This window comes from Rhopalosiphum padi, chromosome 3 (assembly GCF_020882245.1).
Source record: "Rhopalosiphum padi isolate XX-2018 chromosome 3, ASM2088224v1, whole genome shotgun sequence".
NCBI classification, from domain to species: domain Eukaryota; kingdom Metazoa; phylum Arthropoda; class Insecta; order Hemiptera; family Aphididae; genus Rhopalosiphum; species Rhopalosiphum padi.
The window spans coordinates 39,078,073-39,095,015 of record NC_083599.1 but is presented as its reverse complement, the minus strand read 5'-3'; the positions used below and the strand labels follow the sequence as shown (position 1 = coordinate 39,095,015).

At 28.3% G+C, this 16,943-nt stretch overlaps 1 protein-coding gene across 3 annotated transcripts; it reads left to right on the top strand.

Annotated features, from left to right (window-relative positions):
* Positions 1 to 840: 840 nt before the first annotated feature.
* On the top strand, positions 841 to 15,294 carry LOC132924664 (uncharacterized). Of its 3 annotated transcripts, XM_060989091.1 has the most exons (10): positions 842 to 1,127; positions 3,421 to 3,825; positions 6,269 to 6,415; positions 6,900 to 7,088; positions 8,110 to 8,308; positions 9,534 to 9,774; positions 10,082 to 10,322; positions 12,095 to 12,334; positions 13,059 to 13,184; positions 14,230 to 15,294. In XM_060989091.1, exons 2-10 carry the CDS (start codon positions 3,483 to 3,485, stop codon positions 14,403 to 14,405), a joined length of 1,902 nt encoding a protein of 633 aa, XP_060845074.1. In that variant the 5' UTR covers positions 842 to 1,127; positions 3,421 to 3,482; the 3' UTR covers positions 14,406 to 15,294. The 3 variants fall into 3 exon arrangements, with proteins under 3 accessions (XP_060845077.1, XP_060845075.1, XP_060845074.1); XM_060989094.1 differs by lacking the exon at positions 3,421 to 3,825 and having other exon boundaries at positions 841 to 1,127; XM_060989092.1 differs by lacking the exon at positions 6,900 to 7,088 and having other exon boundaries at positions 841 to 1,127.
* Positions 15,295 to 16,943: the final 1,649 nt, after the last annotated feature.

Below are 16,943 nucleotides of genomic sequence, written 5' to 3'. Positions count from 1 at the left end.
AATATGTATTATATTATGTAAACATTACTTGTGTTTATGTATAAAAAGAAATTATTTGCAAATAAATAAATATTATTATTGTTATAAATAAATATTAATAATACAATTAATGCAATGTTTCCAACAAAAATTAAATAAATCTAACGTAATACTTATAGTGGAATAAATTACTTTAAAAACAATATCAAAAAACTTACTTTAAAATTATCTATAGCTATAGTGATATATGCTGACGACCATCTTCGCTCTTAGAATCGGTTTTCGTTTACAATGATATATTATTGAATTCAAATTTAACACATTCATATTTATTACAGTGACTCACTCGACATATACTGTACGACTAAGTGATGCTCACTTCTGACACGTAAATACATGGAGGTTGAGGGCTTAACCTCTTTTAAAAATGAAAAAAATATGTATTATTAATTATTTTAATTTTTTTTTGTGTACGTTGCTCACTCGCCCACCTTCTATGATTGATAATTATGGATAAATTAAATTTTCTTGTAAGTATCTAGTTGCTTATTCAAGATTAACGATTAAATCCGAAAAGTAAATCAAACATATATTCTACTCGTTAAGATTGGGCTAACTTCTAGGTATTAGTGCTATTATTACACATTTCGTCAAAACATTGGCAGTAGTATATAAAAAAAAATAATAACAAAATCAAAAACAACTATAACACAATTACAAAATAATAATAATAAAAAAAAAAAAAATTTAGAATGTAATAAAAGTGATAATAGATACTCGTATATGATTGTGCCCACCCACGGTTGTAGCATAGAACTATATAGACACTATCTGATTTTATTAAATATCCTTTTTCGGTCTTATGCCGGGCACGTGCATTTGATAGCGATAGCGATAGTTACCAACAACCGTGATTTCGATTTATAAGTCTACTGATCTATGGCCATAGATAATAAAAAAATAATATTATATTATTTTATTACCTGTCTATATCTACGGGCGCTATGCTACTATGGAATATTGTCTATCGTCTCATATCGTTGAACACATTACTTATTATTCAATATTCATTTATATAGGTACCTACGAAAGTGTCGTATACTCCCGTGTCCAACATCCACGCGAGTTCCCGGGACGCATGTTCAAAGGTATTAAGCCTCACGTATAACAATAAATAATACAACCTTAAATTAAAATATGATATTATGATAATATTGTGTCCAATTTTCAATTCGGTGCGCATTAAAACACTCAACCGCCATCCGCTGTCTTGTGATTTATACCATTTTCAACACTATCTTATGTATTTATCGTATTTCCTATACAGAATGATTTCTTTGACTGAAATATGTCTTGGCTTTGAGTCTATCTGAAATTCATAAAACGCTTTTTTGTCACTTTCGATGATATGATTCAGTCGCTGTGACGAATGATGAACGCAATTCAAAACATTTGAAACGATGTGTTGGACGTAAAGGTTATGTTTAACTTGTTTTCTAGTAAAATATACCTACAATGTTGTGCTTATCAGTTATTTGTAGTCAAGGTTTATAGATTATACCTAGTATACAATATACTATATTATATTATATTATTATATGTTGACCTTGGTTTGTAGTCATATTTTTTATCGACAAACACACATTATTTTCAAGAATTCCAATAAATTAATTTTTTCGTTAAATTTTCTTTTTGTAATTCGAACATTTTTGTTTATAAAAAGTACAGATAGATAGGTATTTTTTAAAATAATATTACTAGGTTTTCTGCCAAAATAACTCCAGTAGGTACACACTATAACTTATATAGTAGTGATGATAAGAACATAGCCGTAATAATAAGCAACATTTTTTTATGGTGGGGAGGAGCAGATGTCCCCCCCGTTATAGTCATTAAGATAGACATGGAGTTTTGAGAAAATATCAAAAATATTGTTGTTAATTAATCCATAACATTATACGAGTATTCCATTTTATTGTTTATCTATTGAAATGCATATTAGATATAGAGATATATAGCAGATAACTATAATACATACCACCGACTATAATATATAATTATACTTTATATCTTATATACCTGAAATCTTAGTCTAGAAAGTCCATGCTAATACAAAACCACATTGATTGTTGACGCTCAGAATTATAACTTTATCATTATGGACTACATTGTATATATATTGATTAATAGGCATACTTTTTGTGGTGTTCGTTGTCATTGTTTAATTGATATAAATTATCGTATTTATCAGTTAACATCGATTATATACTTAAATTAAACACAATACATATATCTACTTCTACTAGTATTATATTATATTTATGCAAAAAACCAAACTTTATAAATATCAACTTTCGAGCATGACAATAAATTTTTTGTTTTTAATATTTCGGTCACGACGTTGTCGGCGTATCTATTTTTTTACGACTGGGTGATTTACCGTATTTTTATACGAGTATACTCTATCGTAGTTGTTCGCAGAGAACTTCGAGTACCTACAGAGATAGTATCAAAAATAGATATTTGTTATACGTTCGAGTGTTATGACTAATATTTGGTTTTTTTAACAATATTTGGACCTATTAAATTTAGTACGAGTAGGTACCAATAAAATAATATAACGTAATATATAATAAGTAATAACTATTAACTTAGGTGCTTGTACCTAGGTATTGTACGTATAAAATCAATAAAATAATGACAACAAGTACCTTGTAGGTAGGTAGGTATCTAACGTATGGTCTGTAAGTAATGTGTAAGCCTGTAGTTATTGTAATTGGAAAATATATTTATTGTAATTTGTGATATAAATATTATGTTCATTATTCAAACGTTTTTCAAGTCTTCCTGTGTATCATAAACATAAATATAAATTATGGGGACGAAGTAGCTGAATAAGCACCAACAATAAAAATTTGTAAAGCACGTTTGAATGAAAAAAAATGAATTTCTACTAAAATAATATACAAGATATAGAAATAGGAAATTTACTGTCCAACAGTGTTTGTCATGTCTGTAAAAAAAAAAAAAATAGAAAGGAAAATGCTAATTAAAATTTTTAAACAGTTTTTCGACATACTTTGTAACAACGTGTATAGTCCATACTCAAGGTCATAATAATTTTTTTAATCATATCATTTTCATAAAAATAATCCAAAAGTTTTTCGAGCCCTGGAGATTTTCCACGAAAAAGCTAGCCAAAAATAATCATGCGATTGCGATAAATGCAAAAATCAAACTATAGGGCTCTTTTATCTAAGAATAATTTTTTTTATCTGCGTCAACGTCATGAAAGTAATTATTATTGTTATATTGCCCAACTGTCGACTACCGTATTTTAAAGTAAAGAAAAATCTCAATGATGGTCTCTCTGCTTTTAAGTAAAAACGATTTTCATTAACCGCGTTTGTTTTCTAACTATTTTTTTTTTCTATTATACAGCAGTTATATTTCGATATAAGGCGTGACGATATTTTATTACACCGCCAACACATTTCATCACAATGTCGTCGTCACTGGACAAGGATAATAATATCGCTGAACCAAGTACTTCGTATGTTTCGAGTCTTGAAGAACCGTTCGTAGAGTTCGAGTCTTCGGAATTAAATCCGAATCCGTCGCCAAAATTCGACGACGCGTACTTGTTTGTCGTGTTATGTCCACCCGACGGCGGTCCCTGGGCCATATTCACGTGCACACTAGGATTTCTGGCCCTTTTGATCTGCGACGGCATTTGCTTATCTCTTATTCTGCTCGACGGTCGTGTCGGAATGGTCGAAAACTTGCCGCCCGGAACACGCACCTTCGAACACTTGGCCGTAATCTATTTGTTCCGCTACTTGACCGGTACTTATACGATAATTTTAATCTATAATATTTAGATATGTCCTTGTGTATGCATACATATAATGGTAGTTTAAAACTCTCATGTATATACCCATATACTGTATAGGGTCATTGTTTAAAAGTTTTTGCTGCCGTACCAATGGACCACGGGGGTTATAAATTTGGCAAAATTATTCACATGTAATTATGGCTTACGTGTAGTATAGTATACTTGTAATTTCATAACATAAAATGTGTACAAATTCGCAACAGTGTAAGTTTAATATATCTGTGTGATGAACGTGGTTATTATTATATCTTATATGTAATATATATATATTATATATGTATGGCGGCGCCGTGGAAGTAATGCTAAAGCAGTTCCCACGGCGTCGTCAGTTCAAAATTGAAAAAAAAATGTAATATATTATAGTTAATGACGTTAACTAAAAATAACATTATTCATCATCATCAGTGTTTATTAACGTTGTTGACCAATACATAAGTAATAATTATTAAAAAGTATAACAGTAGATAAAGAAGAGTTGACAACCCCTTCAACAACAATTTTTTTGAAAGTTATGTTGCGCAGTTAAAGTGAAGAACAACAGTTTAGAAAAAATCGCAAGCGAATGCCGCTCTGCTGTGCAGTAGATGTCGATTGAGTTACTGTAATAATGAATATGTTAAATTCAATGATATATTATTGTATGCGGAAAACGATTGTAAACGGAGACGGTCTATTATCTTATCATTTTTAGAAAATGCTAATTTAATTATTTGGTAAAAATTTCAAGTATCTATAATTCATAATTTGTTAATTGATCTATAAAGTTATATAAATTATTCCTTTTTGAATTTTCTACAGCAAAATAACACAATCAATTTTGTCAAAAACTGTAGGACTTTGCATATAATTTCCCGTTTTTCCTTAATTATTTTGTTTATTTTTCTCTGTTATTTTGAAAAATATTAAAATTTTTAAATTCAACGTCTCAAAACTACAAATTAGATCTAATTTTCTATCAGAGTTATCAGACACTACCTTTGTCCTTCAAAGTTGAAAATTGAAGTATTTTTTCAACTACTTATCGTGTCTATAGACATTACGGTGTATATGTATAATAATAATTCATAAATATTCCGTTTGCGTATCTGGTTATTACCAATATTTTCCTTTTCATCTTATTAATGTGATTCACTAAAAAATTGACGATAATTTGTAGCCAAAGAACATTAATAATCATATTACGATATAACATAATCTACTGCAGCATACCTACTATTAAAACCTATATACATACTATCATATCATATATACCTACTATTATACCTTATACGCGGAATATTATAGTTTTAGTTAACTTGTGAGTGCGAAATTGTAATAGAGGCAGCATTATGCAATTATTTTTGTGTGTTTCTGATTACGATGTACAATTTAAAAATTAGCGGTACCTAATTGAGACTTTTAGCTAAATTATAATATATTATTTATTATTGTGTTTAAATATAGCCTAGTAACCATCACTCACTTCTAAAAATTTAATTCAAAAGTGGGGGGGTATGCTTTTATAGTTCTACCAATAATACGCAAACTTACCTATATTTTATATTGATAGTCAAAAGGATTTTATGTATTTATTCTATATATAATCATAATGTATAATGCTACTATAGCCTACATCTAATAGGTTATCTAAACATTGTTTAAAAAAATTGTACATTTTATAACCAAATAAATTGGGAACCATTACAATTTTTCTGTTTGCCTTTATAGTCATATAATTCATTAATAAGAGACCTAATGGAAGCGTGTTTAAAAAACAATTAATTGCATACGAAAATGCAAAATATAAATTTTATATTATTCCGCCTCGTGTATATAACCTTCATTCGACATTTTTTACGACCTGTGTATATTTTCGTATAGTATACATCGCGTAAAATTAATGTATATAAATATATAATCGCATGTCTTATCAGTAATCCATTATTTTATCCTTCCTACTAGCTCAGACGATAAATTACTCTATGTAGTAAAAAATCCTAAAATTTGTTATCAACTATCATGCACTCGACATATAATATATATTACAAATCATATTTCGATGTTTTTTATTGTTTGATGTTCAATTATTATAAATTTTTAGCTAACAATATAATACAAATACAATATAAAATATGAAATTAATTTTTTTTGTATGAATTTTAAATATGCTAAAAATTAATTTTTTTCAGAATATTATAATGAAAAGTATAAATATTATGCATATTTTATTTATTAACATTAATTTAGGTACATTTTACTTTCAAACTTCAGTTTACAATATCTTTAATATAGTGTTTACAGTTTTGTTAAACGCATATATATTAATATATTATAATACATTTAAGTAAAAATAGTACAAAATACACTCACACGCACATTATAATATATATATAAATAATTATATTTTGTTTATAGAACCGTTTTCATGTGCATACATCAACCTATATGGTTTTAGATATTGTTTACTTATTGGCAGTATATTATCCGTCGCATGGCTCACATTATTATGTATTATTGAAAATACATTTACTCACGAACATTACGTTTTGGCCATCATTGGTGGTAAGTTCAGAAAACACTGTAGATGTGAACGTATAATATATTAATATATAATTTATATATTATATTATTACACATTCTATAAGTTTTGTAATCATTTATTATTAATACATCCATTAGAATTACAGTACCTACATAGTAAAATAATTCAAATAATTTGTGTCATAAATTCATCACTACTATGTTTTAAATTCAAGACAGATTATAGATTCTACTATGGTTTAAAATTTAAATGAACGAGTGGGTACTGGTCAATAGGCATAGGCAAAATAATAATGATCATCATTCATCAATAATTAATGTAATATTTTAAATAATATATTATCTAAAATAAAGCTTTTTTTTATTAAAAAAAAAATATTATATTCTAACAACTAAATAGATAATATTATACCTAATACGAGTAAAATATTATATTGTACGAATACGATGTAAAATATTTGACAAACATTTTATATTTTTATATTGTATAATCAAACATATTTAGGTATTGGAATGGGGATGATTAAAACATCATTCTTCGTTTTGCTGTCCACGCTGTTCGTTGTAAAACGCCATACGGCGCATTTATCTCTTCATTTAGGAAGCTTTACTGGCATGCTGATAATTCCATCTATTACTGAATTCAAGTTATTAGTAACAGCAGACTTGAAATCAGCATTGTACGTGAATTTAGGTTTGTGCAATAGTAAATAATGAAGTGGTGTCGTCAGGATTTTAACTTTTTGTGGAAGGGAGGAAAGCTGATAATTAATTGTCATATAGGTTGGTAGACTTACAAGGACCCCTCCCCCTATTAGTTTAATATATTGATGTTGTGAGTATATTTTAAATTTTGGTCTTTATATATTTTATTATCTATACTTAAACACGTATTTAATTAATCAATCAGTAACCCTTAGTAGTCCTCAGCATTGATTTTTTTAATAAAGTTATATATCTATTATATAGTATTATTATAAAATCAATCACTTTAATTGAAAAAAAAAAGAAAAAATGACTAATTTTTTTTGTACCTGTAAATAAAATCTTACAAATTTAAACTACGGTAGATGATAATAATAATATAATAATATATAATCTACCGTGATTTAAACATTTAAACATAAACAAACTCTATCGAATAAAAAAACAAAACAATAGTAAAGTACTTAATATAATAATAATATTATTATTAACATTAATAATATTCAACGTTATTTTTAATCAACAGTTTTAAGTAACTGTCATTAAATTATAGAGATAAATTTAACTTTCTTGTCATTCCACAATAAAAAAAATTGGTCCAAAATAATTCCATCTAAAATTTATTTCAATATTTCTATAAATAAATAATAAAGCTATATCTATAAGTTTGAATTCTGATAATCGATGTTGCATTTCTATAGTGTTATACTATTTCACATCGACATTTAACAAAACTACTTAAACTACTTTATACGTTTTTATAAATTTATAAATTTCATAGAGTTTTGCGACAACATTCATACATATTACAATTTGAATACATAGTTCAAAGACCACAATCAGTTTTACATTTTCCTGAAATTTTGGGTAGTGTTGCAACCTGCCTACACCACTGGCATAGTATTAAATGAAATATTATATACTTAACAAGTTATACACTTATATCGTTACAAATTCATTACTATAGTGAAATAAGTTTAGGATATATACAATATACTTTATTAATATAGGTATAATGTGTCTTACACTGGTATTCTGGTTGTTTGTGTCAACACCGGTGACGTTAAAATTGGACATAGACGATGGCGAATCTATTATCGATACTACCTCTCCTCCACGATCAAGAGCCGAGACAATGGCTTGGAACATAGAGAACTTCCACAACGTGTACACAACTTTAACTGTACAGGACACGATCGGAGATCGAAAGTAAGGCTTTTCTTAACCTTTTTTTTACAAACACATACAAAATATATTTTATCCAATATCGCTTATGATACATATTATACAGTCATACAAATTTCAGCAATCAATAGTGATTTTATATAAAATATCCATCATTATAACTAAATTATTATTTATTGGGAGAGAAAAGGCCAATTAGAAATTTAAAAAAATGTACAGTTTATTATAAAATAACTGTAATTTTGTTAAGTCCCAACACAGTTTAGTTATTTTTTTTTTTACAATCAACTATCAATATACTTAAATCTTGCGTTTATGTTATTAATGACTATGTGTTATAATTAAGTTTCACGTTGTGAATTTTTCTATTGTTATTTTTTTCATTTTAATTACCTCTTTGCTACATATTGTTATATATGTATCTATTTGAATGTATTTAAGTAAGCAAATCGATAATCGATAGTCATTAATTGGTGACTAGTCACTATACAGTACTCATTGAATGTATCGACTTTTTATTTTTAAGTAGGTACATCGTCGTTATTTATAAATTATTCTTTCGAAAAATGTTATTACTCGGACTCAGTTTACCTAGCACGTTAAAATGTTAACACATTGTGTTTATGAAAAACGAGTTAAAGCAAAATAAAAATTTAATATTGACAAATTAAAATAATTAATATAATTTGAATAAAAATAAAAATAATTAAACAGGATTTATAAATAAAAAAAAAATATACCTTTTGTGTATTGACGTGGGTACCTACGTATTTACGTAACAAAAATGGTGAAGAAAAATTCGATGAATTAGTATTGTTAAATGTACATAGACACATATAGCCATATAGGTGTTAACTGTGAAGATATCCTTAATATAAATATATAATGGCCAAAACTTCGCGAAAATTAGATTTAGTATTGTATTTTTTTCTTTATATCAATGTTTATACTTAAAAAATATAGGTATTGTACCTAAGTAGATACAGCTAGTTTTTATAAAAAAAATTTGTATGTTTATTAAAAAAAAAGTTCTACTTTTCTATAACTGATTTTCAAAAACACCCCCCAAAACTTTTTTCTACGTACGTCCCTGATGTATATGATCTAAGTTAGGTACGATATAAAAGTGAATATACTCATAAAATATGCTGTATGTATGATAATATGATTGACAAATGATGACAGGCGTTTGGCAATTTACCATTTTACTGTAGATCCAGTATATCATTAATCGCTATTGTTATTGCAGATTGTTTACGAGCTTGTTTCTAGCGAGCATGCCGATAGTCGTGAATGCGAAACCACTGAAGTATGCCGTCCGAAATTTAAACTATTCGAATTGGATCTATGAAGAATATCGAAACCGGAGGTTATGCGTCCGAAATATCACTAACATGTTCCAAAACCGTGTAATAGGTAGTCGGCCGATGTATAGAGATGACGTACTCTACGACGGAAACATCTCCTTATTGTTGATGGCCAATATTAAGGTTGTATTCGGTACTAAAACATATAATATCCCTTTATGTCGCATATAGATAAATAGCTTTTACTACAATCGATGTGATATTTAGGAAATTTAAAAAATCTATACGTTTTTGAGATACCAAATAATTTTGCTAAGACATATCTATCTTTAAAACTATAATATTTGCGAGACCCTTAAAAAAATTGTTTTAAAATCATCATTAAAACACGTATATTATACATTTTACGTATTCTATCCTGCATACGTGTAAAACGTCTATACGCATTCATATTTATTTATTTATATTTAATTTCATATATTTTCTATAGAGTAAAAATAAAAATATCGAATACAATGAATATCTGATGACGATGACTCGTATTTATACCGTGGCTGACGTGGTTGAAGAAAGGAGCAAATGGTTCAGTTTTAAATTCCCAATAGCCATAAATCGAGTTTTGAAATGTATGTTTAACATGTCAATCTGGTTCAACGAACAATTTCTCTTAATGGTAGTCAGTGAGGCATTGATTCACGCTGCCTGTTTGGTACCATTCATGTTCATTAAAGGTAGGTATTATATTATGTCCAGATAAATCAACAACAGTCGACTATATTATAATTATCTTACATTCAAAAGAACATTCATGATGATTTTTATTTTCAATTAAATCCATAAATACCTACTTAAATTTAATTTTATTCTGCTTAAAATTATTAATCCACGTTTACTTAATTATATTACAGGCAAAGTAGAAAATCGGGTATTGTACACAATGTCCAATTTTAATAACCAATCTAGAGAAAAGTATATATTGTCCGGACATTGTATACAATGACCAGATAAAGATGAGCAGACTAGTTTAAAAATATAATTATAAGCATATCTAGATAATATAACTTTTTGTATAAACAATAATCAAACTTAAAATGGACGATGAACTTAAAATATTAATATTAAACCATCAGTAAAACAAAATTTGATTAAATAATAAATATATTAGATATATATTATTAGAAATATAGTAGAAATATCAAAAATACATTTTGTAGGTATGTACTAAATAATATAATTGAAGAAACATAAGATAACTAATCGATTACGACCTTAACTAAAGGGGCAGAACTTAAATCAAAATTACATGATCTTTCAAATGAAAATAATGATCTAGTAATTTTACTAAATATTAATGCCAATAGTATTGGGCAAAAATTTATCAAGACCTAACAATTCTAAATTGCTTCAAATATGCCCCAACCGCTTCTGTTGACGTCCAACAATTATTGTTCTCGGTATTTAAAAATATGTTGACGGATAAATGTCACAGCTTCACTGAAGAAAAACTGAAAATGCATATGGTTATTCATTTTATTTTAATAATAAATAAAATATAAAGAAATACATTAATTTATAGTAGGTACTATAGGTACCTACCTTTTTTACAATATTTAAATATAAGTATCAATATAAATATTTCTATTAATATTGTATACATTTTTATGTGAATAATTGACATTTTCTCGCCTATTTGTTGCATATTTATTATTATTTTTATAAATTTTAATAATAAATACAATTAAAAAAACACATTAATTTACAATACCTATTTTATAATATTTAAATATACAAATTTATGATGTAAATATTGAAATTTTATTGCATATTTTCTGTATATTTCCATATTTGTTGCATATTATATGGCATATTTTGATACTTTTTAGTGCATAAAAATTCGCGCTCTAATTATTAATTATTAGTTATTACATTAAAAGTATTTCGTCATTCATTATTATTTTTAATTTATTTATTTATCAACAAAATTAAATTTAAATCAGCTATTATAAATTTAAATATAGGTAAGGTACAATGGTTAATCAAATACAAAATAACATTTGTTTTCTATTAAGGCGTCCTGTGCTAATGTAATTTGACTTATAAAATACATTTTTTATTGGAATAATATGGGCTGTAGAAAGTCTTCTTCTTTCAGATTAAAAATCAGTTATCAAAATCCGACAATTCTACGAGGCCTGAGAGTTTTTCCTGTGATGTAATTTTTGTTAATATAATATAATACCACCGTAACTCCCCCCCCCATCAGCATCAAAAGAAACTATATATAAAATAAAAATATATAAGTATCATCCTACAGTATATCTGTGGAAAAGTTATAACTAAGGTGGTGACTAAAATATAATTTTTAAATTTTATAGAATTGTGTACAATTTTGAAAATCGGCACCGGGGCCCTTATAATTTATGCGTCGTACCAAAATAATAATGACAATTATTTCTCTGTTATGTAATAGTCATAGCGTATACCACGTATCATTATTATATAGGTCTTTCGGGTCAGAAGACGTCTGCAGAAGCAGTGATTACCCTTATGGCGGGCTGCTTTGGTTTGTTGTATGGTCGGGGACTCGGTCATGTGATGCACGGAAGGTCACCAGATCCAGTACCTCTGTATCATGTTGGCCTAGTGTTGATAGCTAATGGACTATCGTTGCTCCTATGCGCCACGACCACCAATGATATTTCCAATCTATTGCCGTACTTTGGATTTTTTGGAGTTACTTTCGGTAAACTTATGTAATATCGCGAATAATAAATATACCTAATACCTATGATAACATAAATAACGAATGCATGTCAAAATATTAAACAGTAAAAAATACTTATCATTTGGTTTTTTTAAATAAATGTTGATTTTACTCTCTTGTCATCGATTGGTGATTATCGACTGTCGTTATAAAAACCGTCCAGACCATTCATCATTATACTATAATATCGTTCGGTGTCTCCAAGCAAACAATAAAGTGTTTAGTACCTATAAACGCTTTTATATAGGTATAATAATAATTATATGGCCATTTTCCAATTGTCCACTTGTTACTTTTGTCGATTCTCGCCGAGGATCTTAATACATTATTATTATATAAAATAAGCCCTACACAGTGCAGTGTACACATTACCTATATTATTACTTACCTACTTATATAGCTATATCACCCGTGTACATACGATAATGCTTTAATATGATTCAGCCTCCTCTGCAATCATCATTCACGTAATTACGTAATTATAAAAAAAAAAATATTTTTATTATATTCTACATGTATATTATGTGTTTAACATAAAGTACGAAACCACGTCATCCTGTGCAAATATGTAAACGATTTACACGTTATGTAGCATAATATAACGTTATATAGATAATTCGAAATATTTTAAATTTATAGTAAAACAATATATTGCTATTTATTTATATTTACTACACGGTATTTACATTCCGCTATATTCCAGGATATTACAAGTCGATTCAAAACGTAGTGCTGTACACTGCTTTTCCGGTTAAGAAATTTAACAATGTATGCGGACAAATTTCATTGGTCCGAGGTGTATCGTCGTTTGCCGGGATTCTGATAGCGGGTACATATCATATTTTTTTTTTTATATAATCATAAGTATTTAATATATATAATATTAGTAGGTATTGAGATATAGAACGATATGAATGCTTTCGTTTACATAAATTAAATATTAACTATGCGGGTAGATTATAAGTAGGTACCTATATTATATAAATCATATGCGACGTACCATAATATGTGTCTGTTTTCTAAATTAAGTTTTTGAATACATGTTACCGTAGTGTAATTATTCCTGAACCGACTGACCGAGTGGGTATGTATTATATAATATTATAATGAAATTTTATTTTATTAAATATTCTTGAATAATAATGTTTAAAAATGTATTAAACTTGTTCAATTTTATATAATAGAGTCATAAAATCGATTACTGTTAGGTGAAGTAAATCAAATTAAATTAAGTTTATACCTATAGTAAACTACGAATAACGTATATTTTGTCGGCATGTCAAATAAAACACTAATGTAATAAATATTTTTTTGCAAATGCTTCCAAAAAAAATAGTATAGTTAATATAATAATCTATACAATTGTCAACTACCAACATTAATCTTAAAACGAAATTTTTAACATTTCAATTTACGCGTATAAATATTAATCTAAAAATGAAAAAACACCAATTTTAAACCTAATTAAATGTTCAAAATACTCATTATATATATTTTACCAGTCTTGAAAGAGATTTGCACGACTGTCGTAAACTCATAAAGTTAATTACCACTAGAAAAAAAACGTATAGTGCGTTTAAATTCCAATCCTAGTTATTATGATATTATCACAATTTTATCATCTCAAGTCAGTCAGTTATGGATAAATTCATATCCCCAGAACCCCCTCCTCCATTACCACAAGACAAAATATTTATTACGCCGCACGATGAAAACCGTAATGAACCATATTAATTTGGGTCTGAAAGGGTTAAATTGTATATTATTAAAACAATTATAATACCAATTATAATTTATAATGGCCGTCTAAAGGTAATAATTTACATCGGTCTTATATTGAAATATATATGATATGAATATTCGCTGTTTTCCAGTAAATATCATGCGGCCGGAGAACGACGGTCGGCCGGCCACGAGCTGCCAGGGAGTATACGTTTACGCAGGAATACTCATGATGATCGGAAGCGTTTGCGTGACCGTGTTGCAGCAATCGGCCAACGCCCTCAATCTGCGATCGCCGTACTACAAAGTATCAGCTGTACGTCGATGAAACTTGTAGTCGGCGTAATACTCACGCGTGCCGTTATACATTAAACCGATTTAAAAATATATATTATATACATTGAATCTAACCTAACGTTTAAATACCGACTTATTGCATTATGATTATATTGTCTTACCATCCCGAATGTTGTCATAAATAAATACATATTTAAATATTTTGTAAATAATAAAAGTATAGATTATATTTTCATTATTATCATAACGTCGACCTAAGGGGATGGTCACGCTTATTCTTTGTAGTTTTTTATAGCTAATTATTTTGTAACTGTACTGTTTCCGATTAGATAGGACGTGTATACCCGCGTGAGTGACTCCGTTTAACCAACATATTTATTATACCATAACAAATTTTAGGTTCAAAATAATCAATTTTACTCGGTTGATTTTAATATTAGAATAATATTTGATACAATTTATTGGTACGAATATTATTTATGGATTCATGTTGGAGACTTGTATGATTAAATTTAAATTAAAAATTGTATAAAAAATTACATTTTAAGGGCATTTCATTCCGCGCGCTATTTAAAATGGACATTTTTTTTTAAGAACGAGTATATGTAAATGTGTGCGTAAATGATAATTGGTATGCTTAACTGTAATGTAAAATAAATAACGGACCTCTCTCGCCCGAGTGTGGAGTACATAATTACCTTGCAAATTACCTTGCAATTATTTGACATTATTCAAGTTTTTAATTTGAAGCAACTATATATTTATATATAAACTCTTCTCTAATCCAACTTCATCCAATGTAAAGGTTTATCCGCATTCAATGAATTACCTGTAGAAATTAGATTAATTCGCAATAAGAGACTTTAAAAAAAAAATTAAAAATATCCTATACCAGAAAAACATTAATGCACAACACCACAAATGAATTGACCGTTATTTGTTGTCATATTTAAAAATGTTCAAATGTTCTATTTAATATAACTTTTTAATATAGACTGTTGTTGTTTATTAGCATTTTATTATCTATATATATTAAAGATATATTATATATTCTTTGCTTATGTATGTTGTAACTACTATTTGGATTGTATAAATTAATAACCATCGATAACCACCAACTCGGCACAAGCTCTAAGCTCAATGAGAAAGGTATAATCAATTATTGTAATTATACTATGTTATTAGTATTGAGTTGAGTTGAAATCAAATTTTTGAAAAAATTAAAAATTACATTAATTGAACATTTTTTAACGGCAATGTGCGACCATCAATCATATTTTGATGCAGAATGCAGATAAATGGTTTTATTTAAGATGGTGCTGATGACTTAAAACGTAAAATTCGGTACTAGAAACATATACGTAAGATAACCTTGTCGACAAGACGATCAATTTGGCACAATCTGTTCACAAAGACTTTAACGTAGTATTACACCTGAATAGGATGAATACGATTTCTTTCGTTTTATTTCTTATCGTTTTTAAACAAAGTATTAAGTGGATGGCCGGCCAAATTATACGTCAGATATAGCTATATAAATGGTATTATTGAAGAGGGTGACATAAAACGCAAAATTTGGTATTAGGAATATATGCGTAAGACGCATTTTGTGGCAGAAGGTTCATCCCTGTGGCATCTATAGCTGTAAAATACATTCATTCCACCGTTTTCTATATGAATAGGACGAATACGATTTCTTTTAAATACAATGCACTCCAAAAACCGTTTTCGAACCAATTATAGTGGACAGCCGGCCAAATCATACTGCAAATATAGCTACATATATGCATATATAGATGGTATAATTGAAGAGGGTGACTTAAATCGCAAAATATGGTACCAGGGCTACATGTGTAAGAAGCACCTCGTCGACAAGACGATCATCCGGGCTCCGTCAGTAGTTCACAGAGACTTTAACGTAGTCGTGTTATACATGAATAGGACGAATACGATTTCTTTCGAATACAATACACTCCAAAAATCGTTTTCGAACCGAGTGTAGTGGGCGGCCGATCAAAATATACTGTATATATAGCTACATATAGATGGTGTTATTGAAGAGGGTGACTGAAAACGCAAAATTTGGTATTAGGAATATATGCGTAAGACGCATTTTGTGGCAGAAGGATCATCCCTGTGGCATCAATAGTTGTTTAATACATTACACCGTTTTCTATATGAATAGGACGAATACGATTTCTTTTGAACATAATACATTCCACAAATCGTTTTCGAACCGAGTGGAGTGGGCGACCGATCAAATCATACTGCAGATATATAGCTATATTCCGATATCAGCGGTTCCAAACTGTGCTCCGCAATGGCTTATAAAGGGCTCCGTTCGTAATACCACAATAAATTTACACAGACAGATGAAAATTAACGTTAAATATTTCTTGGGGGCTCCACGACAAACTTCTACTTAAAAAAATGCTTCGAGGCTAAAAAAGTTTGGAAACCGTTGGCCTATATATAGCTGATATATTATCGAAGAGGATGACTTAAAACGCAAAATATGGTACCAGCTAGCTAGGGCTACATTTGTAAAATGCATTTTGTGGCAGAAGGA

Bases quoted from the DNA above. Each gene is read 5' to 3' on its own strand.
- LOC132924664 (XM_060989091.1), top strand. From the start codon at position 3,483: ATGTCGTCGTCACTGGACAAGGATAATAATATCGCTGAACCAAGTACT. The intron at 3,826-6,268 runs GTACTTATACGA...TTTTGTTTATAG, and splicing joins TTTGTTCCGCTACTTGACCG to AACCGTTTTCATGTGCATAC. The intron at 12,335-13,058 runs GTAAACTTATGT...GCTATATTCCAG, and splicing joins ATTTTTTGGAGTTACTTTCG to GATATTACAAGTCGATTCAA.